Below are 25,941 nucleotides of genomic sequence, written 5' to 3' on the forward strand. Positions count from 1 at the left end.
ATGGCGGGGCAGGTGGTGTGTTGTAACCGCAGTGTGTGGGAGTGGGTGGAGACCAGCGATGGCGGGGCAGGTGGTGTGTTGTAACCGCAGTGTGTGGGAGTTGGTGGAGACCAGCGATGGCGGGGCAGGTGGTGTGTTGTAACCACAGTGTGTGGGAGTTGGTGGAGACCAGCGATGGCGGGGCAGGTGGTGTGTTGTAACCACAGTGTGTGGGAGTTGGTGGAGACCAGCGATGGCGGGGCAGGTGGTGTGTTGTAACCACAGTGTGTGGGAGTTGGTGGAGACCAGTGATGGCGGGGCAGGTGGTGTGTTGTAACCGCAGTGTGTGGGAGTGGGTGGAGACCAGCGATGGCGGGGCAGGTGGTGTGTTGTAACCACAGCGTGTGGGAGTTGGTGGAGACCAGCGATGGCGGGGCAGGTGGTGTGTTGTAACCACAGTGTGTGGGAGTTGGTGGAGACCAGTGATGGCGGGGCAGGTGGTGTGTTGTAACCACAGCGTGTGGGAGTTGGTGGAGACCAGTGATGGCGGGGCAGGTGGTGTGTTGTAACCGCAGTGTGTGGGAGTGGGTGGAGACCAGTGATGGCGGGGCAGGTGGTGTGTTGTAACCACAGCGTGTGGGAGTTGGTGGAGACCAGCGATGGCGGGGCAGGTGGTGTGTTGTAACCACAGCGTGTGGGAGTTGGTGGAGACCAGTGATGGCGGGGCAGGTGGTGTGTTGTAACCGCAGTGTGTGGGAGTGGGTGGAGACCAGTGATGGCGGGGCAGGTGGTGTGTTGTAACCACAGTGTGTGGGAGTTGGTGGAGACCAGCGAGATCCCCGGCAATCACATCTGCAGGAAGTGTCTGCAACTCGAGCAACTTCAGATCAGAGTTGTTGAGCTGGAGTCCGAGCTGCCGACATTGCGATGCATCAGGGAGGGGGAGAGTTAGAATCATAGAATCATAGAAAGGTTACAGCATGGAAGGAGTCCATTCGGCCCATCAAGAACACGATAGCTGTATGCAAGAGCAATCCAGGTAGACCCACTGCCTTGCCCTTTCCTCATAGTACACAGGAACATAGGAACAGGAGTAGGCCATTCAGTCCCTCGTGCCTGCTCCGCCATTTGATAAGGTCATGGCTGATCTGTGATCTAACTCCATATTCCTGCCTTTGGCCCATATCCCTTAATACCTTTGGTTGCCAAAAAACTATCTGTCTCATATTTAAATTTAGCAATTGAGCTAGTATCAATTGCCATTTGCGGAAGAGAGTTCCAAACTTCTACAACCCTTTGTGTGTAGAAATGTTTTCTAATCTCGCTCCTGAAAGGTCTGGCTCTAATTTTTAGACTGTGCCCCCTACTCCTAGAATCCCCAACCAGCGGAAATAGTTTCTCTCTATCCACCCTATCTGTTCCCCTTAATATCTTATAAACTTCGATCAGATCACCCCTTATCCTTCAAAACTCCAGAGAATACAACCCCAATTTGTGTAATCTCTCCTCGTAACTTAACCCTTGAAGTCCGGGTATCATTCTAGTAAACCTACGCTGCACTCCCTCCAAGGCCAATATGTCCTTCCGAAGGTGCAGTGCCCAGAACTGCTCACAGTACTCCAGGTGCGGTCTAACCAGGGTTTTGTATAGCTGCAGCATAACTTCTGCCCCCTTGTACTCCAGTCCTCTAGATATAAAGGCCAGCATTCCATTAGCCTTATTGATTATTTTCTGCACCTGTTCATGACACTTCAATGATCTATGTACCTGAACCCCTAAGTCCCTTTGGACATCCACAGTTTTTAACTTTTTACCATTTAGAAAGTACCCTGTTCTTTCCTTTTTTGATCCAAAGTGGATGACCTCACATTTGTCTACATTTTGCAAATTTTTTGAATTTCAAGTACTTATCCAGTTCCCTTTTGAAGGCCATGATTGAATCTGCCTCCACCACCCCCTCGGGCAGTGCATTCCAGATCCTAACCACTCGCTGTGTAAAAAAGTTTTTCCTCATGTCACCTTTGGTTCTTTTGCCAATCACCTTAAATCTGTGTCCTCTGATTCTTGACCATTCTGCCAATGGGAGCAGTTTCTCTCTATCTACTCTGTCTAGACCCTTCATGATTTTGAATACCTCTATCAAATCTCCTCACAACCGTCTCTGTTCCAAGGAGAACAACCCCAGCTTCTCCAGTCTATCCACGTAACTAAAGTCCCTCATCCTTGGAATCATTCTAGTAAATCTCTTCTGCACCCTCTCCAAGGCCTTCACATCTTTCCTAAAGTACAGTGCCCAGAACTGGACACAATACTCCAGTTGTGGCCGAACTAGTGTTTTATAAAGGTCCATCACGACTTCCATACTTTTGTACTCTATGCCTCTATTTATAAAGCCCAGGATCCCGGATGCTTTTTCAACACTTTCTCAATCTGCCCTGCCACCTTCAATGATTTGTGCACATGTACCCCAAGATCTCTCTGTTCCTGTACCCCTTTTAGAATTTCACCCTCTAGTTTATATTGCCTCTCCTTGTTCTTCCTACCAAAATGTATCATTTCACATTTTTCTGCATTAAATTTCATCTGCCACGTGTCCGCCCATTCCACCAGCCTGTCTATATCCTCTTGAAGTCTATCACTATCCTCCTCACTGTTCACTATACTTCCAAGTTTTGTGACATCTGCAAATTTTGAAATTGTGTCCTGTACACCCAAGTCCAAGTCATTAATATATATCAAAAAAAGCAGTGATCCCAGCACTGACCCCTGGGGAACACCACTGTACACCTCCCTCCAGTCTGAAAAACAACCGTTCACCACTACTCTCTGTTTCCTGTCCGTTAGCCAATACTGTATCCATGTTGCTACTGCCCCCTTTATTCCATGGGCCGCAATCTTGATGATAAGCCTACCATGCGGCACTTTATCAAACACCTTTTGAAAGTCCATATACACCACATCAACTGCATTGCCCTCATCGACCCTCTCTGTTACCGCATCAAAAAACTCTATCAGGTTAGTTAAACATGATTTGCCTTTAACAAATCCGTGCTGGCTTTCCCTAATCAATCCACACTTGTCCAAGTGACTGCTAATTCTATCCCAGATTATCGTTTCTCAAAGTTTCCCCACCACTGAGGTTAAACTGACTGGCCTATATTTGCTGGGTTTATCCTTACACCCTTTTTTGAACAAGAGTGTAACATTCTCAATTCTCCAGTCCTCTGGCACCACCCCCGTATCTAAGGATGTTTGGAAGATTATGGCCAGTACCTCCGCAATTTCCCCCCTTACTTCCCTCAGCAACCTGGGATGCATCCCTTCCGGACCGGGTGACTTATCTACTTTAAGTACAGCCAGCCTTTCTAATACCTCTTCTTTATCAATTTTTAGCCCATCCAGTATCTCAACTATATCTTCCTTTACTGAGACTCTGGCAGCATCTTCTTTCATGGTAAAGACAGATGCAAAGTATTGGTTTAGTACCTCGGCCATGCCCTCTGCCTCCATGAGTAGATCTCCTTTATGGTCCCTAATCAGCCCCACCCCTCCTCTTACTACCCATTTTACTGTTTACATGCCTGTAGAAGACTTTTGGATTCCCTTATATTCCCTTATAATAGCACTAAAGAGTGACAAATCCCCAGGACCAGATGGTTTCCATCCCAGGGTTTTAAAGGAAGTAGGTGAGCACATTGCAGAAGCCCTAACTATAATCTTTCAAAGTTCTCTAGATTCAGGAACTGTCCCTCTAGATTGGAAAATTGCACATGTCACTCCGCTTTTTAAGAAAGGAGAGAGAGGGAAACCAGGGAATTATAGACCAGTTAGACTGACATCTGTTGTGGGGAAAATGCTGGAGTCTATAATTAAGGATAGAGTGACTGAACACCTTGAGAATTTTCAGTTAATCAGAGAGAGCCAGCATGGATTTGTGAAAGGTAGGTCGTGCCTGACAAACCTGATTGAATTTTTTGAAGAGGTGACTAAAGTAGTGGACAGGGGAATGTCAATGGATGTTATTTATATGGACTTCCAGAAGGCATTTGAGAAGGTCCCACATAAGAGATTGTTAGCTAAGATAGAAGCCCATGGAATCGAGGGAAAAGTACGGACTTGGTTTGGAAGTTGGCTGAGCGAAAGGCGACAGAGAGTAGGGATAATGGGTAGGTACTCACATTGGCAGGATGTGACTAGTGGAGTCCCGCAGGGATCTGTCTTGGGGCCTCAATTATTCACAATATTTATTAACGATTTAGATGAAGGCATAGAAAGCCTCATATCTAGGTTTGCCAATGACACAAAGATTGGTGGCATTGTAAGCAGTGTAGATGAAAACATAAAATTACAAAGCGATATTGATAGATTAGGTGAATGGGCAAAACTGTGGCAAATGGAATTCAATGTAGACAAATGTGAGGTCATCCACTTTGGATCAAAAAAGGATAGAACAGGGTACTTTCTAAATGGCAAAAAGTTAAAAACAGTGGATGTCCAAAGGGACTTAGGGGTTCAGGTACATAGATCATTGAAGTGTCATGAACAGGTGCAGAAAATAATCAAGAAGGCAAATGGAATGTTGGCCTTTATATCTAGAGGACTGGAGTACAAGGGGGCAGAAGTTATGCTGCAGCTATACAAAACCCTGGTTAGACCGCACCTGGAGTACTGTGAGCAGTTCTGGGCACCGCACCTTCGGAAGGACATATTGGCCTTGGAGGGAGTGCAGCGTAGGTTTACTAGAATGATACCCGAACTTCAAGGGTTAAGTTACGAGGAGAGATTACACAAATTGGGGTTGTATTCTCTGGAGTTTAGAAGGTTAAGGGGTGATCTGATTGAAGTTTATAAGATATTAAGGGGAACAGATAGGGTGGATAGAGAGAAACTATTTCCGCTGGTTGGGTATTTTAGGAGTCGGGGGCACAGTCTAAAAATTAGAGCCAGACCTTTCAGTAGCGAGATTAGAAAACATTTCTACACTCAAAGGGTTGTAGTAGTTTGGAACTCTCTTCCGCAAACGGCAATTGATACTAGCTCAATTGTTAAATTTAAAACTGAGATAGATAGCTTTTTAGCAATCAAAGGTATTAAGGGATATGGGCCAAAGGCAGGTATATGGAGTTAGATCACAGATCAGCCATGATCTTATCAAATGGCGGAGCAGACACGAGGGGCTGAATGGCCTACTCCTGTTCCTATGTTCCTTTTCTGTTGGCCGCCAGTCTATTCTCATACTCTCTCTTTGCCCCTCTTAGTTTTCTGGACATTTTGATCCAGGAGGCAGTCACATCCCTTAGGTTAGGTAGTAGTTTAGATTCATTCAGTGATCAGGGACTGGAGGATGTGACTGTGAGTCAGGCAGGTATTGTGACCCAGGATGTAGTGATGGAGGAGCCTCAGCCTTTGCCCTTGTCCAACAGATACGAGTTACTTGCTACCTGTATGGATGAGAACAAAGACTGCAGGGAGGATGGGCAAACTGACCACGGCACCATGTTACAGGAGGCTATTCAAGTGGGGGGAGTAAAAAGGAATGTGATAGTGGTTGGGTACAATATAGTCAGGGGGATAGATACTGTTCTCTGCAGCCACGACCGGGAGTCCCGAAGGCCGCGTTGCCTGCCCGGGGCCAGGGTTAAGGACATCTCCTCCCGGCAGGAAAAGAACTTGGAGCACAAGGGGGAGGATCCAGTTGTCGTGGTCCATGTAGGAACCAAAGACATAGGTAGAACTAGGAATGAGGTTCTGCTGAGGGAGTTTGAGGAGCTAGGGTCCAAATTAATAAGCAGAACCTCAAAGGTAATAATCTCTGGATTACCACCTGAGCCACGTGAAAATTGGCATAGGGACAAACAGATCAGAGAGTTAAATGCCTGGTGTGGGAGACAGGGGTTTCGATTCATGGGGCACTGGCACCAGTACTGGGGAAAGAGGGAGCTGTTCCGTTGGGACGGGCTCCACTTAAACCGGGCTAGGACCAGCATCCTGGCGAATCGAATAACTAGGCTGTAGATAGGGCTTTAAACTAAAAGGGGGGAGGGAAATTTAGAAATCTAATGAGGAAAGTCAAGGCAACAGAGCAGTGTAGTGATTTGGGTAAAGATAAGCAGAGTGTGGCAGGAAGGGACAGAGAGTTTACCAATAATAATGCATTAGCAAATAACGTCAAAGCAGGAAAAAATGGTGAAAAGTAAAAATTAAAGGCTCTTTATCTGAATGCACAGAGCATTCATAACAAGATAGATGAATTAATGGCATAAATAGAGATAAATGGGTTTGATCTAAGAGCCATTACAGAGACATGGATGCAAAATGACCAAGATTGGGAACTAAATATTCCAGGGTACATGACGTTTAGAAAAGACAGGCAGAATGGAAAAGGAGGGGGTGTAGCCTGAATAATAAAGGATGAGATCAGGACAGTGGTGAGAAAGGATCTTGGCTCAGAAGATCAGGAAGTAGAATCAGTCTGGGTGGAAATAAGAAATAACAAGGGGCAGAAAACTCTGTTGGGAGCAGTTTATAGGCCCCCGAACAGTAGCAATACCATTGGACAGAGTATTAATCATGAAATAATAGAAGCTTGTAACAAAGATAATGCAGTAATCATGGGGGATTTTAATCTTCATATAGACTGGGCAAATCATATTGGCAAATGTAGTTTGGAGGATGAGTTCATGGAATGCATTCGAGACGGTTTCCTGGAGCAATACGTCATTGAACCAAACAGAGAACAGGCTATTTTAGATCTTGCATTATGTAATGAGAGAGGATTAATTAGTAATCTCACAGTGAGGGATCCTCTGGGGAAGAAGTTAAGGATAGTACTGGATTAAAAGAAGAGGCCTATAATGTTGCCAAGAAGAGTAGCAAGCCTGAGGATTGGGAGAGTTTTAGGAACCAGCAAAGGATGACCATAAAACTGATGAGAGAAAATAGAATATGAAAGTAAACTAGCAAGAAATATAAAAACAGATTGTAAGAGCGTCTACAGGTATATAAAAAGGAAGAGAGTAACAAAAGTACAAAAGTAAACGTTGGTCCCTTAGAGGCAGAGACAGGAGAAATTATAATGGGGAATCAGGAAATGGCAGATGCGTTAAACAAACATTTTGTGTCTGTCTTCACAGTAGAAGACACAAAAAACATAACAGGAATAGTGGGGAAGCAAGGGTCAAGTGAGAGTGAGGAACTTAAAACAATTAATATCAGTGGAGAAAAAGTACTGGACAAACTAATGGGACTAAAAGCCGACAAATCCCCTGGACCTGATGGCCGACATCCTAGGGTTCTAAAAGAGGTGGCTGCAGAGATAGTGGATGCATTGGTTGTGAACTTCCAAAATTCCCTAGATTCTGGAACGGTCCCAGTGGATTGGAAGGTAGCAAATGTAACCCCGCTATTCAAGAAAGGAGGGAGAAAGAAAACAGGGAACTACAGGCCAGTTAGCCTGACATCGGTTGTCGGGAAAATGCTGGAATCCATTATTAAGGAAGTGGTGACAGGGCACTTAGAAAATCATAATATGATTAGGCAGAGTCAACATGTTGGAAAGGATGGGCTCCAAGCCCCGCACCAAGTTGGAGCTGGACTCCTCCATGCCCCTTCTCATTGTGCGCAGGCTTTCTGGCAGGCTTTCCAGTGCCCCAAGCATTTGTTGGTGTACGCCCATCAGCCGTCTTCTGTAGCCTGGCCCATCGAAGTCCTCATCTGACTCCTCTGCAGCAGACAGAGTGAGTGACCTCGCCCTCCAGCGAGTTGGCTCCTGTGGTATCCGTTCCCTCCGCCCCGGCTCCTGTGCACTTGTGCCCGGTATCTCACCACATGCCGATCCCTCCTCTAACCCAACCTCTAAAGGACGCGCAGTGTCAGTCTCTGAGCTGGTGGAAGCAAGTGTCAGATCGAGTGACGGTGTGGCTTCAGTGTCCTCCTCCTCCCCCTCCCCCTCCTCCTCCCCCTCCTCCTCCTCCTCCCCCTCCCCCTCCCCCTCCTCGTCCTCCTCCTCCTCCTCCTCCTTGGACGGTGCCGTCACGTGTTCTTGCGTTTCTGCAATGACAAAGGGAAACAGGTTGAGTTGTGGAGTGGGGAGAGGAGTGAGGACGAGGTGTGTGCTGACAGCATGTGCAGCACGTGAGTCAGAAAAGATTATGGGAGGAGGGAGATGTGGAAAAGGAGAAGGAGCATTAGATGTGCAGAGACCCCCTTGATCGGGACCTCCAGCGCGGCACGTTGTAATGGCTGCAGTGACGGCCCGCCCAATGATCCGCAGCACTGCCTCCTCTATGGGGGTGAGGACGTGCAGGACATGCCCGTCCACCCTCAGGTCCCTCCTGCTGCCGGCTGTTATGCGCCACCTTCTCCTCAAGACAGAGGACAGTGTGTCAGTGAGTGTCCTGCAAGGTGTATGGGTGATGTGCCTGTCATGGTCGAATAGCTGCCAGTTTGTGTGATCTGTGAGGTGGCCTGCAAGTGTGGTACTATGTGCGGGTGAGATGCAGCATTCCGAGTGCAGCATTGCGTATGGATAGGCAGTGTTTGTTGGTGGGTGACGGGGAGTGTGATGCGTGGAGCAGTGGGGCAGTTGGTTGGATATGCCACTTGACACTTGCGTTCACTCACCTTGACCACTCGTGTCAAATCATTGAACTTCTTTCAGCACTGCACCCACGTGCATGGTGCAATGCTTCTGGCGTTGACTTCCTGTGCCTCAGCCTACCAATGCCTGCGGAGCTGCAGTCTGGAGGGTCTCCTGCCACCCTGCGGGTACACGTTGGCCCTCCTTTTGTCCATGCCTTCCACCAAGGCCTCCAGAGCATCACTGGAGAAACGTGGGGCCCTCTCTCGTGCCGATCTTGCTATCCTCGTGGCCATTTTTCCCTTCTCCTAGTAAGCTGTGTACCTGCCATTTGAAATGTGTACTTGCACCTTTAAGGGGTGCAGGCTGCTGATGACGTGCGCTGTGCACGCCCCATTTCCAAATTCCTCATTCTCTGTGCAGCCTCTCAGCAGTGAGGGCTGCGCTTGCTGCATGGAGATTTCAGGGTAAGTAGCAGGCAGTATGAAGTTCACGTGCTGCCTGCGTAGGGGCCATCGGGCGAAGGGTACTAGCACGTGACGCTAACCCTGCCCCAAACGGACCCTTATCAAATTTTTCTCCCAAAGTGTTTCCCACAGCATGGGAAACACGCTGAGGCTGAATGAAAATTGGTCCCCTGCCTCAATCACCATGAAATTAACGACTTCAAACACTTAAACTATTTAAAAACTGTTATCTATCATCCCGCCGGCTTTAACTGCCAGTGGGACTTCCGCATTCGTGAGGCGCGCACACACCCACGTCTGTGGGGAACCCAGAAGTCGGAGGATTGGAGCCGGCTTCCTTACATCCTCGGGATTGCCCCGATTTTCGGAGCCCACCCACCCCCAACGCACCCGCACTTCAGCTTAAAAATCGAGCCAAAAGAGGCTGCAAAGTGATATAGACAGGTTAAGTGAGTGGGCAAGGAGGTGGCAGATGGAGTATAATGTGGGGAAATGTGAGGTTATTCACTTTGGTAGGAAGAGTAGAGAAACAGAATATTTTTTAAAAGGCGAGAAACTATTAAATGTTGGTGTTCAGAGAGATTTGGGTGTCCTCGTACAAGAAACACAGAAAGTTAACATGGTGGTACAGCAAGCAATTAGGAAGGCAAATGGAATGTTGGCCTTTATTGCAAGGGGCTGGAGTACAAGAGTAAGGAAGTCTTGCTACAATTGTACAGGACTTTGGTGAGACCTCACCTGGAGTACTGAGTACAGTTTTGGTCTCCTTATCTAAGGAAGGATAAACTTGCTTTGGAGGCGGTGCAACAAAGGTTCACTGGATTGATTCCTGGGATGAGAGGGTTGTCCTATGAGAGGAGATTGAGTAGAATGGGCCTATACTTTCTGGAGTTTAGAAGAATGAGAGGTGATCTCATTGAAACATATATGATTATGAGGGGGCTTAACAGGGTAGACGCTCAGAGATTGTTTCCCCTGGCTGGAGAGTCTAGAACTAGGGGGCATAATGGCAGGATACGGGGTCGGCCATTCAAGACTGAGATGAGGAGGAATTTCTTCATGCAGAGGGTTGTGAATCTTTGGAATTCTCTACCCCAGAGGGCTGTGGATGCTGAGTCATTGAATATATTCAAGACTGAGATCGATAGATTTTTGGACTCTAGGGGAATCGAGGGATATGGGGATCGGGCGGGAAAGTGGAGTTGAGGTTGAAGATCAGCCATGATCTGATTGAATGGCAGAGCAGGCTTGAGGGGCCGAATGGCCTATTCCTGCTCCTATTTCTTAGTGAGTTCAGGGACCCTAGTGGACTCAGAGGACTGGAGAATTGCAAATGTTACACCCGTGATCAAAAAAGGGTGTAAGGATAAACTCAGCAACTACAGGCCAGTCAGTTTAACCTCGGTGGTGGGGAAACTTTTAGAAACGATAATTCGGGACAGAATTAACTGTTACATGGAAGAGGGTAGATTGATTAGGGAAAGTCAGCATGGATTCGTTATAGGCAAATCATGTTTAACTAACTTGATAGATTCTTTTGATGAGGTAACAGAGAGGGTAGATGAGGGCAATGCAGTTAATGTGGTGTAAATGGACTTTCAAAAGGCGTTTGATAAAGTGCTGCATGGTAGGAATATTATCAAGATTGCGGCCCATGGAATAAAGGGGGCAGTAGCAACATGGATACAGTATTGGCTAAGTGACAGCAAACAAAGAGTAGTGGTGAACGGTTTTCGGACTGGTGGGAGGTTTTCAGTGGTGTTCCCCAGGGGTCAGTGCTGGGACCACTGCTTTTTTTGATATATATTAATGACTTGGTCTTGGGTGTACAGGACACAGTTTCAAAATTTGCAGATGACACAAAACTTGGAAGTGTAGTGAACAGTGAGGAGGATAGTGATAGACTTCAAGAGGATATAGACAGGCTGGTGGAATGGGCGGACACGTAGCAGATGAAATTTAACGCAGAAAAATGCGAAGTGATACATTTCGGTAGGAAGAACGAGGAGAGGCAATATAAACTAGAGGGCACAATTCTAAAAGGGGTACAGGAACAGAGAGATCTGGGGGTACATGTACACAAATCATTGAAGCTGACAGGGCAGGTTGAGAAAGTGGTTAAAAAAAATACAGGATCCTGGGCTTTATAAATAGAGGCATAGAGTACAAAAGTATGGAAGTCATGATGAACCTTTATAAAACATTGGTTCGGCCACAACTGGAGTATTGTGTCCAGTTCTGGGCACCGCACTTTAGGAAAGATGTGAAGGGCCTTAAAGAAGGTGCAGAAGAGATTTACTAGAATGATTCTGGGGATGAGAGACTTTGGTTATGTGGATAGACTGGAGAAGCTGGGATTGTTCTCCTTGGAACAGAGACGGTTGAGAGGAGATTTGATAGAGGTGTTCAAAATCATGAAGGGTCTAGACAGAGTAGATAGAGAGAAACTGCTCCCATTGGCAGAAGGGTCAAGGACCAGAGGACATAGACTTAAGGTGATTGGCAAAAGAACCAAAGGTGACATGAGGAAAAACTTTTTTACACAGTGAGTGGTTAGGATCTGGAATGCACTGCCCGAGGGGGTGGTGGAGGCAGATTCAATCATGGCTTCAAAACAGAACCGGATAAGTACTTGAAAGGAAAAAATTTGCAGGCTACGGGGATAGGGTGGGGGAATGGGACTAGCTGGATTGCTCTTACAAAGCATTGGCACAGGCTCGATGGGCCGAATGGCCTCCTGTGCCGTAACCATTCTATGATTCTACATGCTGCTATATCTCCTCTTGTACCATAAGCCTGAATTGTTCTGATAAACGTCCTGCGGTTCCCTGTACGCACTAGAATCATTGAATCATCAAGTATTCATCTAATTTCTTCTTGAAGGCCACGATTGAATCTGCTTCCACCACCCTTTCAGGCAGCGCATTCCAGATCATAACAACTCGCTGCGTAACAAAGTTATTCCTTACGTTGCCTTTGGTTCTTCTCCCAATCACCTTAAATCTATGTCCTCTGGTCCTCGACCCATCCACCAATGGGAACAGTTTCTCTCTATCTACTCTGTCTAGACCCTTCATGATTTTGAATACCTCGATCAAATCTCCTCGCAACCGTCTCTGTTCCAAGGAGAACAACCCCAGCTTCTCCAGTCTATCCACATACTGACGTCCTTCATCCCTGGAATCATTCTGGTAAATATTTTCCGCACCCTCTCTAAGGCCTTCAATTCCTTGCTGAAGTGCGGCGCCCAGAACTGGACACAATACTCCAGTTGTGGTCGAACCAGTGTTTTATGAAAGGTTCAACATAACTTCCATACTTTTGTACTCTCTGCCTCTATTTATAAAGCCCAGGATCCCGTATGCTTTTTTAACCACTTCCTGAACCTGCCCTGCCACCTTCAACGATCTGTGCACATATATCCCCAGATCTCTCTGGACCTGCACCACCTTTAGAATTGTACCATTTAGTTTATATTGCCTCTCCTCATTCTTCCAGCCAAAATCTATCACTTCGCACTTCTCTGCATTAAATTTAATCTGCCATGTGCCCGCCCATTCCACCAGCCTGTCCATATCCTCTTGAAGTCTATCACTATCCTCCTCACTGTTCACTACACTTCCAAGTTTTGTGTCATCTGCAAATTTTGAAATTGTGCCCTGTACACCCAAGACCAAGTCATTAATGTAGGGACTAACGTAGGGACCAACAACACAGGTAGAACTAGGAATGAGGTTCTGCTAAGACAGTTTGAGGAGCTAGGGTTTAAATTACTAAGCAGAACCTCAAAGGTAGTAATCTCTGGATTACCATCTGAGCCACGTGAAAATTGGCATTGGGACAAACAGATCAGAGAGTTAAATGCCTGGCTCCAAGAGTGGTGTGGGAGACAGGGGTTTTGATTCATGGGGCACTGGCACCAGTACTGGGGAAAGAGGGAGCTGTTCCGATGGGACGGGCTCCACTTAAACCGGGCTAGGACCAGCGTCCTGACACGTTGAATAACTTGGGGTGTAGATTGGGCTTTAAACTAAAAATGTGGAGGGGTCAGGAGAGGGGAAATTTAGAAATCTAACGAGAAAAGTTAAGATAATAGAACAGTGTCGTGACTTGGGTAAAGATAAGCAGAGTGTGATCGACAGAGAGTTTACCAATAATAGTGCAACAACAAGTAAGGTCAAAGCAGGAAAAAAAAGGTAAAAAGTCAAAATTAAAGACTCTTTATCTGAACGCATGGAACATTCATAACAAGATAGAGGAATTAGTTGCACAAATAGAGATAAATGGGTTTGATCCAATAGTTATTACAGAGACATGGTCGCAAAATGACCAAGGTCGGAAACTAAATATTCCAGGGTCGATGACATTTAGAAAAGACAGGCAGAATGGAAAAGGAGGGGGTGTAGCCTGAATAATAAAGGATGAGATAAGGACAGTGGTGAGAAAGGATCTTGGCTCAGAAGATCAGGAAGTAGAATCAGTCTGGGTGGAAATAAGAAATAACAAGGGGCAGAGAACTCTGGTGGGAGCAGTTTCAAGGAGCCCTAACAGTTGCTGTACCATTGGACAGAGTATTAATCATGAAATAATAGGAACTTGTAACAAAGTTAATGCAGTAATCATGGGGGATTTTAATCTGCATAAAGATTGAGCAAATCAAATTGGCAAAAGTAGTCTGGAGGACGAGTTCATGGAATGCATTCGAGATGGTTTCCTGGAGCAGCACGTCATTGAACCAACCAGAGAACAGGCTATTTTAGATCTTGTGTAATGAGACAGGATTAATTAGTAATCTCACAGTAAAACACCATCTGGGGAAGAGCGATCATAATATGATAGTATTTCGCATTGAGTTTGAGAGTGACGTACTTAAGTCAGAAACTAGAGTCTTAAACTTAAATAAAGCCAATTACATAGGTAAAAGGGGCGAGTTGGCTAAGGTAGATTGGGAAATTAAATGAAAGGGTTTGACAGTTGATAAGCAATGGCAAACATTTAAAGTAATAGTTCAATATTCTCAACAAATATACATTGCATTGAGAAATAAAAACTCCACGGGAAAAGTGATCCATCTGTGGCGAACTAAAGAAGTTAAGGAGAGTATTAAATTGAAAGAAGAGGCCTGTAATCCAAAAAGAATAATAAGCCTGAGGATTGGGCAGTTTTAGAAACCAACAAAAGACGACTAAAGAATTAATAAAAAAGAAAAAATAGAATATGAAAGTAAACTAGCAAGAAATATAAAAACAGATTGTAAGAGTTTCTACAAGTATATAAAAAGGAAGAGAGTAGCGAAAGTAAACATTGGTCCCTTAGAGGCTGAGACAGGAGAAATTATAATGGGGAATCCGGAAATGGCAGAGACGTTAAACAAACATTTTGTGTCTGTCTTCACAGTAGAAGACACAAAAAACATACCAGAAATAGTGGGGAACCAAGGGTTTAATGAGAGTGAGGAACTTAAAACAATTAATATCAGTGGAGAAAAAGTATTGGACAAACTAATGGGACTAAAAGCCGACAAATCCCCTGGACCTGATGGCCGACATCCTAGGGTTCTAAAAGAGGTGGCTGCAGAGATATTGGATGCATTGGTTGTGATCTTCCAAAATTCCCTAGATTCTAGAACGGTTCCTGTGGATTGGAAGGTAGCAAATGTAACCCCACTATTCAAGAAAGGAGGGAGAGGGAAAATATAGAACTACAGACCAGTTAGTCTGACATCAGCAGGAGGGAAAATGCTGGAATCTATTATGAAGGAAGTGGTAACAGGGCACTTAGAAAATCATAATATGATCAGGCAGAGTTAACATGGTTTTATGAAAGGGAAATGGTGTTTGACAAATTTATTAGAGTTGTTTGAAGATGTAACTAGCAGGGTAGATAAAGGGGAACCAGTGGATGTCGTATATTTGGATTTACAAAAGGCATTTGATAAGGTGCCACATAAAAAGTTGTTACACAAGATAAGGGCTCATGGGGTTGGGGGTAATATATTCGCATGGATAGAGGATTGGTTAAAGGACAGAAAACAGAGATTAAGGATAAACAGGTCATTCTCAGGTTAGAGTCATAGAGTCATAGAGTTATACAGCACGGATAGAGGCCCTTCGGCCCATCGTGTCCGCGCCGGCCATCAGCCCTGTCTACTCAAATCCCATATTCCAGCATTTGGTCCGTAGCCTTGTATGCTATGGCATTTCAAGTGCTCATCCAAATGCTTCTTGAATGTTGTGAGGGTTCCTGCCTCCACAACCCTTTCAGGCAGTGAGTTCCAGACTCCAACCACCCTCTGGGTTGGAGTCTGGAACTTTCTCAAATCCCCTCTAAACCTCCCGCCTTTTACCTTGAATCTATGTCCCCTTGTTATAGAACCCTCAACGAAGGGAAAAAACTCCTTAGTATCCATCCTATCTGTGCCCCTCATAATTTTGTACACCTCAATCATGTCCCCCCTCAGCCTCCTCTGCTCCAAGGAAAACAAACCCAATCTTCCCAGTCTCTCTTCATAGCTGAAGCGCTCCAGCCCTGGTAACATCCTGGTGAATATCCTCTGCACCCTCTCCAAAGCGATCACATCCTTCCTGTAGTGTGGCGACCAGAACTGCACACAGTACTCCAGCTGTGGCCTAACCAGTGTTTTATACAGCTCCATCATAACCTCCTTGCTCTTATATTCTATGCCTCGGCTAATAAAGGCAAGTATCCCATATGCCTTCTTTACCACCTTATCTACCTGTTCCGCCGCCTTCAGGGATCTGTGAACTTGCACACCAAGATCCCTCTGACCCTCTGTCTTGCCTAGGGTCCTCCCAGGCAGGCTGTAACTAGTGGGGTACCGCAAGGATTGGTGCTTTGGCCTCAGCTATTTACAATCTATATTAATGACTCAGATGAAGGGACCGAGTGTAATGTATCCAAGTTTGCTGATGATACAAAGCTAGGTGGGAAAGTAAGCTGTAAGAAGGACACAAAGAGTCTGCAAAGTGATATAGACAGGTTAAGTGAGTGGGCAAGGAGGTGGCAGATGGAGTATAATGTGGGGAAATGTGAGGTTATTCACTTTGGTAGGAAGAGTAGAGAAACAGAATATATTTTAAATGGTGAGAAACTATTAAATGTTGGTGTTCAGAAAGATCTGGGTGTCCTTGTACAAGAAACACAGAAAGTTAGCATGCAGGTACAGCAGGCAATTAGGAAGGCAAATGGCATGTTGGGCTTTATTGCAAGGGGGTTGGAGTACAAGATTACGGATGTCTTACTACAGTTGTACAGGACTTTGGTGAGACCTCACCTGGAGTACTGTGTACAGTTTTAGTCTCCTTATCTAAGGAAGGATATATTTGCCTTAGAGGCGGTGCAACGAAGGTTCATTAGATTAATTCCTGGGATGAGAGGGTTAACCTATGAGGAGAGATTGAGTAGAATGGGCCGATACTCTCTGGAGTTTAGAAAATTGAGAGGTGATCTCATTGAAACATATAAGGTTATGAGGGGGCTTGACAGGGTAGTGACTGAAAGATTGTTTCTCCTGGCTAAAGAGTCTAGAACTAGGGGACATAATTGCAAGATATGGGGTGGTCATTCGAGTCTGAGAGAGGAGGAATTTCTTCACTCAGAGGGTTGTGAATCTTTGGAATTCTCTACCCCAGAGGGCTGTGGATTCTGAGTCATTGAATATATTCAAGGCTGAGATAGATAGATTTTTGGACTCTAGGGGAATCAAGGGATATGGGGATCGGGCGGGAAAGTGGAGTTGAGGTCAAAGATCAGCCATGATCTGATTGAATGGCGGAGCAGGCTCGAGGGGCCGTATGGCCTACTCCTGCTCCTGTTTCTTATGTTCTTATGTTCTTACCTTACATTCCTGTATATCAAAAAAGCAGTGGTCCTAGTACCGACCCCTGGGGAACACCTCTGTACACCTTCCTCCAGTCCGAAAAACAACCGTTCACCACTACTCTCTGTTTCCTGTCACTTAGCCAATTCTGTATCCATGTTGCTACTGCCCCTTTTATTCCATGGGCTTCAACTTTGCTGATAAGCCTACTGTGCGGCATTTTATCAAATGCCTTTTGAAAGTCCACATATACAATATCAACTGCATTGCCCTCATCGATCCTCTCTGTTAACTAATCAAAAAACTCAATCAAGTTAGTTAAACACAATTCGCCTTTAACAAATCCGTGATGGCTTTCCTTTATTAATCCACACTTGTCCAAGTGACTGTTAATTCTGTCCCGGATTATTGTTTCTAAAAGTTTCCCCACCACTGAGGTTAAACTGACCGGCCTGTAGTTGCTGGGTTTATCCTTACACCCTTTTTTGAAGTTGTTTGACAGAGAGTTTGGGTAAATGCCTGCTACTTGGATTGGAGAAGGGTTGGAGGGGGTGTACCCCGGGGTCGGAGGGGGTGTACCCCGGGGTGTGAGGGGGTGTACCCCGGGGTGTGAGGGGGTGTACCCCGGGGTCGGAGGGGGTGTACCCCGGGGTGTGAGGGGGTGTACCCCGGGGTCGGAGGGGGTGTACCCCGGGGTGTGAGGGGGTGTACCCCGGGGTCGGAGGGGGTGTACCCCGGGGTGTGAGGGGGTGTACCCCGGGGTCGGAGGGGGTGTACCCCGGGGTGTGAGGGGGTGTACCCCGGGGTGTGAGGGGGTGTGAGGGGGTGTACCCCGGGGTGTGAGGGGGTGTACCCCGGGGTCGGAGGGGGTGTACCCCGGGGTGTGAGGGGGTGTACCCCGGGGTCGGAGGGGGTGTACCCCGGGGTGTGAGGGGGTGTACCCCGGGGTCGGAGGGGGTGTACCCCGGGGTGTGAGGGGGTGTACCCCGGGGTGTGAGGGGGTGTGAGGGGGTGTGAGGGGGTGTACCCCGGGGTCGGAGGGGGTGTACCCCGGGGTGTGAGGGGGTGTACCCCGGGGTGTGAGGGGGTGTACCCCGGGGTCGGAGGGGGTGTACCCCGGGGTGTGAGGGGGTGTACCCCGGGGTGTGAGGGGGTGTACCCCGGGGTGTGAGGGGGTGTACCCCGGGGTGTGAGGGGTGTACCCCGGGGTGTGAGGGGTTGACCCCGGGGTGTGAGGGGGTGTGAGGGGGTGTACCCCGGGGTGTGAGGGGGTGTACCCCGGGGTCGGAGGGGGTGTACCCCGGGGTGTGAGGGGGTGTACCCCGGGGTGTGAGGGGGTGTACCCCGGGGTGTGAGGGGGTGTACCCCGGGGTGTGAGGGGGTGTACCCCGGGGTGTGAGGGGTGTACCCCGGGGTGTGAGGGGGTGTGAGGGGGTGTACCCCGGGGTCGGAGGGGGTGTACCCCGGGGTCGGAGGGGGTGTACCCCGGGGTGTGAGGGGGTGTGAGGGGGTGTGAGGGGGTGTACCCCGGGGTGTGAGGGGGTGTACCCCGGGGTCGGAGGGGGTGTACCCCGGGGTGTGAGGGGGTGTACCCCGGGGTGTGAGGGGGTGTACCCCGGGGTGTGAGGGGTGTACCCCGGGGTGTGAGGGGGTGTACCCCGGGGTGTGAGGGGTGTACCCCGGGGTGTGAGGGGGTGTACCCCGGGGTGTGAGGGGTGTACCCCGGGGTGTGAGGCGTGTACCCCGGGGTCGGAGGGGGTGTACCCCGGGGTCGGAGGGGGTGTACCCCGGGGTCGGAGGGGGTGTACCCCGGGGTCGGAGGGGGTGTACCCCGGGGTCAGAGGGGGTGTACCCCGGGGTGTGAGGGGGTGTACCCCGGGGTGTGAGGTGGTGTACCCCGGGGTCGGAGGGGGTGTACCCCGGGGTCGGAGGGGGTGTACCCCGGGGTGTGAGGGGGTGTACCCCGGGGTGTGAGGGGGTGTACCCCGGGGTGTGAGGGGTGTACCCCGGGGTGTGAGGGGGTGTACCCCAGGGTGTGAGGGGGTGTACCCCGGGGTCGGAGGTGGTGTACCCCGGGGTGTGAGGGGTGTACCCCGGGGTGTGAGGTGGTGTACCCCGGGGTGTGAGGGGGTGTACCCCGGGGTGTGAGGGGGTGTACCCCGGGGTGTGAGGGGTGTACCCCGGGGTGTGAGGGGGTGTACCCCAGGGTGTGAGGGGGTGTACCCCGGGGTGTGAGGGGGTGTACCCCGGGGTGTGAGGGGTGTACCCCGGGGTGTGAGGGGGTGTACCCCAGGGTGTGAGGGGGTGTACCCCGGGGTCGGAGGTGGTGTACCCCGGGGTGTGAGGGGTGTACCCCGGGGTGTGAGGGGGTGTACCCCGGGGTGTGAGGGGGTGTACCCCGGGGTGTGAGGGGTTGACCCCGGGGTGTGAGGGGTTGACCCCGGGGTGTGAGGGGTGTACCCCGGGGTGTGAGGGGGTGTACCCTGGGGTGTGAGGGGTTGACCCCAGGGTGTGAGGGGGTGTACCCCGGGGTGTGAGGGGGTGTACCCCGGGGTCGGAGGTGGTGTACCCCGGGGTCGGAGGTGGTGTACCCCGGGGGTCAGAGCTGGCTCCACTTCTACCTCTACCCCTCTTACTCCTGCCTAGTTTGTTTTCAAGTTTCTGCTTTTAAATCAGAAATTTTCTGGGACATAACTGCTTCTTATTCTCCAGTTTATTTCCCTCACTGAACATTGCAATTCAGGCACTTTGATTTTTTTGGTTTATATTGAACACTACTCTATTTCCCATGTTTTTTTGTCCAAAATAACACCTATCTTTTCCCTGCTTGTAACTGGTCAATTTCATTTTCCTCCTCTATTCCCTTTATTCCTTCCAATTGCTTTCCCTTTTGCTAAATTCTTAATTTGTATAATTACCTCATCTATTTCTACTTTCTCTGGTTGCTATTTGATTGCTTTTATTTTCCGGGCCCCCATTCCTTCCTACTTTAAATGACTCTTCACTTCCCTAATTTCTGAACCTGTGGAATTCTCTACCACAGAAGGCTGTGGAGGCCAAGTCACTGAATATATTTAAGAAGGAGCTGGATAGATTTCTAGACACAAAAGGCATCAAGGGGTCTGGGGAGAGAGCGGGAAAATGGTATTGAGATAGAGGATCAGTCATGATCATATTGAATGGCGGGGCAGGCTCGAAGGGCCGAATGGCCTACTCCTGCTCCTATTTTCTGTGTTTCTAGTTATCCGTTTGCCAGTTCATCAGTTGCTTCCTGTTTAGATGCAGCCTATCCTTGCGGAATAGTTCTCATCTTCGTCAGGCGATCTTATTGAAACATATAAGATTGTGAAGGGGCTTGATCGGGTGGATGCGGTAAGGATGTTCCCAAGGATGGGTGAAACTAGAACTAGGGGGCATAATCTTAGAATAAGGGGCTGCTCTTTCCAAACTGAGATGAGGAGAAACTTCTTCACTCAGAGGGTGGTGGGTCTGTGGAATTTGCTGCCCCAGGAAGCTGTGGAAGCTACATCATTAAATAAATTTAAAACAGAAATAGACAGTTTCCTAGAAGTAAAGGGAATTAGGGGTTACGGGGAGCGGGCAGGAAATTGGACATGAATTTAGATTTGAGGTTAGGGTCAGATCAGCCATGATCTTATTGAATGGCGGAGCAGGCTTGAGGGGCCGATTGGCCTACTCCTGCTCCTGTTTCTTATGTTCTTATGTCACAACTGGTGCCAATGCCCCTAAAATGGAAATCACTCTTCCTGACACCATCTCTTTTAGCCAGATGTTGAGCTCCCTAATCTTCCTATCCTTCCATATTCTAGCACGTGGCTGAGGAATGCACTCGAGTATCCAGGACTCTTGGTTTGGACTGAAAAAGATAGTCTCCAGCCCTCTAACTGTTGCTTAAACAAAAACAGGGATAGCGACTTCCATTGATGGCAACTGGAGATTAACTTACCTCATGTGATAGAGTGTGGTCAACCAGGAACAGAACCCCTGCAGAAACAGGACCAATCAGCAATCAAAATCATCAATTCACTACTTAGAATTTAAAAACACAAATTAGAAATTAGAGCAGGCAATGAGCACGCTCACTCTGGTACAGTAACAGGCCCTCTGGGTCACTCTGGTACAGTAACAGGCCCACTGGGTCACTCTGGTACAGTAACACAACCGTTGGGTCACTCTGGTACAGTAACAGGCCCACTGGGTCACTCTGGTACAGTAACACACCCGCTGGGTCACTCTGGTACAGTAACACACCCCCTGGGTCACTCTGGTACAGTAACACGCCCTCTGGGTCACTCTGGTACAGTAACACACCTGCTGGGTCACTCTGGTACAGTAACACACCCCCTGGGTCACTCTGGTACAGTAACACACCTGCTGGGTCACTCTGGTACAGTAACAGGCCCTCTGGGTCACTCTGGTACAGTAACAGTCCCGCTGGGTCACTCTGGTACAGTAACACGCCCTCTGGGTCACTCTGGCACAGTAACACGCCCATTGGGTCACTCTGGTACAGTAAAACGCCCTCTGGGTCACTCTGGTACAGTAACAGCCCCGCTGGGTCACTCTGGTACAGTAACATGCCCTCTGGGTCACTCTGGTACAGTAACAGCCCCGCTGGGTCACTCTGGTACAGTAACACGCTCGCTGGGTCACTCTGGTACAGTAACACGCCCGTTGGGTCACTCTGGTACAGTAACAGTCACGCTGGGTCACTCTGGTACAGTCACAGGCCCACTGGGTCACTCTGGTACAGTAACACACCCGCTGGGTCACTCTGGTACAGTAACAGGCCCTCTGGGTCACTCTGGTACAGTAACAGGCCCTCTGGGTCACTCTGGTACAGTAACAGGCCCACTGGGTCACTCTGGTACAGTAACACACCCGTTGGGTCACTCTGGTACAGTAACAGGCCCACTGGGTCACTCTGGTACAGTAACACGCCCGCTGGGTCACTCTGGTACAGTAACACACCCGCTGGGTCACTCTGGTACAGTAACACGCCCTCTGGGTCACTCTGGTACAGTAACACGCCCGCTGGGTCACTCTGGGACAGTAACACGCCCTCTGGGTCACTCTGGTACAGTAACAGTCCCGCTGGGTCACTCTGGTACAGTAACACGCCCGCTGGGTCACTCTGGTACAGTAACAGGCCCGCTGGGTCACTCTGGTACAGTAACAGGCCCGCTGGGTCACTCTGGTACAGTAACACGCCCTCTGGGTCACTCTGGTACAGTAACAGGCCCTCTGGTTCACTCTGGTACAGTAACAGGCCCTCTGGGTCACTCTGGTACAGTAACACGCCCTCTGGGTCACTCTGGTACAGTAACAGGCCCTCTGGGTCACTCTGGTACAGTAACACGCCCTCTGGGTCACTCTGGTACAGTAACACGCCCGCTGGGTCACTCTGGTACAGTAACAGGCCCGCTGGGTCACTCTGGTACAGTAACACGCCCGCTGGGTCACTCTGGTACAGTAACAGGCCCGCTGGGTCACTCTGGTACAGTAACACACCCCCTGGGTCACTCTGGTACAGTAACACACCCCCTGGGTCACTCTGGTACAGTAACACACCCGCTGGGTCACTCTGGTACAGTAACACACCCGCTGGGTCACTCTGGTACAGTAACACACCCCCTGGGTCACTCTGGTACAGTAACACGCCCTCTGGGTCACTCTGGTACAGTAACACACCCGCTGGGTCACTCTGGTACAGTAACACACCCCCTGGGTCACTCTGGTACAGTAACACACCCGCTGGGTCACTCTGGTACAGTAACATGCCCTCTGGGTCACTCTGGTACAGTAACAGCCCCGCTGGGTCACTCTGGTACAGTAACACGCCCGCTGGGTCACTCTGGTACAGTAACACGCCCTCTGGGTCACTCTGGTACAGTAACACGCTCGCTGGGTCACTCTGGTACAGTAACACGCCCGTTGGGTCACTCTGGTACAGTAACAGTCCCGCTGGGTCACTCTGGTACAGTCACAGGCCCACTGGGTCACTCTGGTACAGTAACACACCCGCTGGGTCACTCTGGTACAGTAACAGGCCCTCCGGGTCACTCTGGTACAGTAACAGGCCCTCTGGGTCACTCTGGTACAGTAACAGGCCCACTGGGTCACTCTGGTACAGTAACACGCCCGCTGGGTCACTCTGGTACAGTAACAGGCCCTCTGGGTCACTCTGGTACAGTAACAGGCCCTCTGGGTCACTCTGGTACAGTAACAGGCCCGCTGGGTCACTCTGGTACAGTAACAGGCCCACTGGGTCACTCTGGTACAGTAACACGCCCGCTGGGTCACTCTGGTACAGTAACAGGCCCGCTGGGTCACTCTGGTACAGTAACAGTCCCGCTGGGTCACTCTGGTACAGTAACACGCCCGCTGGGTCACTCTGGTACAGTAACACGCCCGCTGGGTCACTCTGGTACAGTAACAGGCCCGCTGGGTCACTCTGGTACAGTAACACGCCCGCTGGGTCACTCTGGTACAGTAACACGCCCGCTGGGTCACTCTGGTACAGTAACACGCCCGCTGGGTCACTCTGGCACAGTAACACGCCCGCTGGGTCACTCTGGTACAGTAACACGCCCGCTGGGTCACTCTGGTACAGTAACACGCCCTCTGGGTTACTCTGGTACAGTAACAGTCCCGCTGGGTCACTCTGGTACAGTAACAGGCCCTCTGGGTCACTCTGGTACAGTAACAGGCCCTCTGGGTCACTCTGGTACAGTAACACGCCCTCTGGGTCACTCTGGTACAGTATCACGCCCTCTGGGTCACTCTGGTACAGTAACAGGCCCTCTGGGTCACTCTGGTACAGTAACAGGCCCTCTGGGTCACTCTGGTACAGTATCACGCCCTCTGGGTCACTCTGGTACAGTAACAGTCCCGTTGGGTCACTCTGGTACAGTAACACGCCCGCTGGGTCACTCTGGTACAGTAACACGCCCTCTGGGTCACTCTGGTACAGTATCACGCCCTCTGGGTCACTCTGGTACAGTAACACACCCCCTGGGTCACTCTGGTACAGTAACAGGCCCTCTGGGTCACTCTGGTACAGTAACAGGCCCGCTGGGTCACTCTGGTACAGTAACAGGCCCGCTGGGTCACTCTGGTACAGTAACAGGCCCTCTGGGTCACTCTGGTACAGTAACAGGCCCGCTGGGTCACTCTGGTACAGTAACACACCCGCTGGGTCACTCTGGTACAGTAACAGGCCCTCTGGGTCACTCTGGTACAGTAACAGGCCCGCTGGGTCACTCTGGTACAGTAACAGGCCCGCTGGGTCACTCTGGTACAGTAACACGCCCACTGGGTCACTCTGGTACAGTAAGACGCCCACTGGGTCACTCTGGTACAGTAACAGTCCCGTTGGGTCACTCTGGTACAGTAACACGCCCGCTGGGTCACTCTGGTACAGTAACACGCCCTCTGGGTCACTCTGGTACAGTATCACGCCCTCTGGGTCACTCTGGTACAGTAACACACCCCCTGGGTCACTCTGGTACAGTAACAGGCCCTCTGGGTCACTCTGGTACAGTAACAGGCCCGCTGGGTCACTCTGGTACAGTAACAGGCCCGCTGGGTCACTCTGGTACAGTAACAGGCCCTCTGGGTCACTCTGGTACAGTAACAGGCCCGCTGGGTCACTCTGGTACAGTAACACACCCGCTGGGTCACTCTGGTACAGTAACAGGCCCTCTGGGTCACTCTGGTACAGTAACAGGCCCGCTGGGTCACTCTGGTACAGTAACAGGCCCGCTGGGTCACTCTGGTACAGTAACACGCCCACTGGGTCACTCTGGTACAGTAAGACGCCCACTGGGTCACTCTGGTACAGTAACAGTCCCGCTGGGTCACTCTGGTACAGTCACAGGCCCACTGGGTCACTCTGGTACAGTAACAGGCCCTCTGGGTCACTCTGGTACAGTAACAGGCCCGCTGGGTCACTCTGGTACAGTAACACGCCCGCTGGGTCACTCTGGTACAGTAACAGGCCCTCTGGGTCACTCTGGTACAGTAACAGGCCCGCTGGGTCACTCTGGTACAGTAACACGCCCGCTGGGTCACTCTGGTACAGTAACAGGCCCGCTGGGTCACTCTGGCACAGTAACACGCCCGCTGGGTCACTCTGGTACAGTAACACGCCCTCTGGGTTACTCTGGTACAGTAACAGTCCCGCTGGGTCACTCTGGTACAGTATCACGCCCTCTGGGTCACTCTGGTACAGTAACACGCCCGCTGGGTCACTCTGGTACAGTAACACGCCCGCTGGGTCACTCTGGTACAGTAACACACCCCCTGGGTCACTCTGGTACAGTAACACGCCCGCTGGGTCACTCTGGTACAGTAACAGGCCCGCTGGGTCACTCTGGTACAGTAACAGGCCCGCTGGGTCACTCTGGTACAGTAACAGGCCCGCTGGGTCACTCTGGTACAGTAACACACCCGCTGGGTCACTCTGGTACAGTAACAGGCCCGCTGGGTCACTCTGGTACAGTAACAGGCCCGCTGGGTCACTCTGGTACAGTAACAGGCCCGCTGGGTCACTCTGGTACAGTAACAGGCCCGCTGGGTCACTCTGGTACAGTAACACGCCCGCTGGGTCACTCTGGTACAGTAACAGGCCCGCTGGGTCACTCTGGTACAGTAACAGGCCCGCTGGGTCACTCTGGTACAGTAACAGGCCCGCTGGGTCACTCTGGTACAGTAACACGCCCGCTGGGTCACTCTGGTACAGTAACAGGCCCGCTGGGTCACTCTGGCACAGTAACACGCCCGCTGGGTCACTCTGGTACAGTAACACGCCCTCTGGGTTACTCTGGTACAGTAACAGTCCCGCTGGGTCACTCTGGTACAGTAACACGCCCTCTGGGTCACTCTGGTACAGTAACACGCCCTCTGGGTCACTCTGGTACAGTAACAGTCCCTCTGGGTCACTCTGGTACAGTAACACGCCCTCTGGGTCACTCTGGTACAGTAACACGCCCTCTGGGTCACTCTGGTACAGTAACAGTCCCGCTGGGTCACTCTGGTACAGTAACAAGCCCGCT

General features: G+C 49.9%; 1 protein-coding gene across 3 annotated transcripts in view; it reads right to left on the bottom strand.

The window, feature by feature from the left end:
* tmem63c (transmembrane protein 63C) overlaps positions 1–25,941 on the bottom strand; it is a 413,010-nt gene that overhangs the window by 256,996 nt on the left and 130,073 nt on the right. For all 3 annotated transcript variants that reach the window (XM_067992153.1, XM_067992151.1, XM_067992152.1), the window contains exon 5: positions 20,832–20,869. In XM_067992153.1, the coding sequence (XP_067848254.1) occupies positions 20,832–20,869 (38 nt within the window). The remainder of the gene's footprint in view (positions 1–20,831; positions 20,870–25,941) is intronic.

This window comes from Heptranchias perlo, chromosome 10 (genome assembly GCF_035084215.1).
Source record: "Heptranchias perlo isolate sHepPer1 chromosome 10, sHepPer1.hap1, whole genome shotgun sequence".
Taxonomy (NCBI): Eukaryota; Metazoa; Chordata; class Chondrichthyes; order Hexanchiformes; family Hexanchidae; genus Heptranchias; species Heptranchias perlo.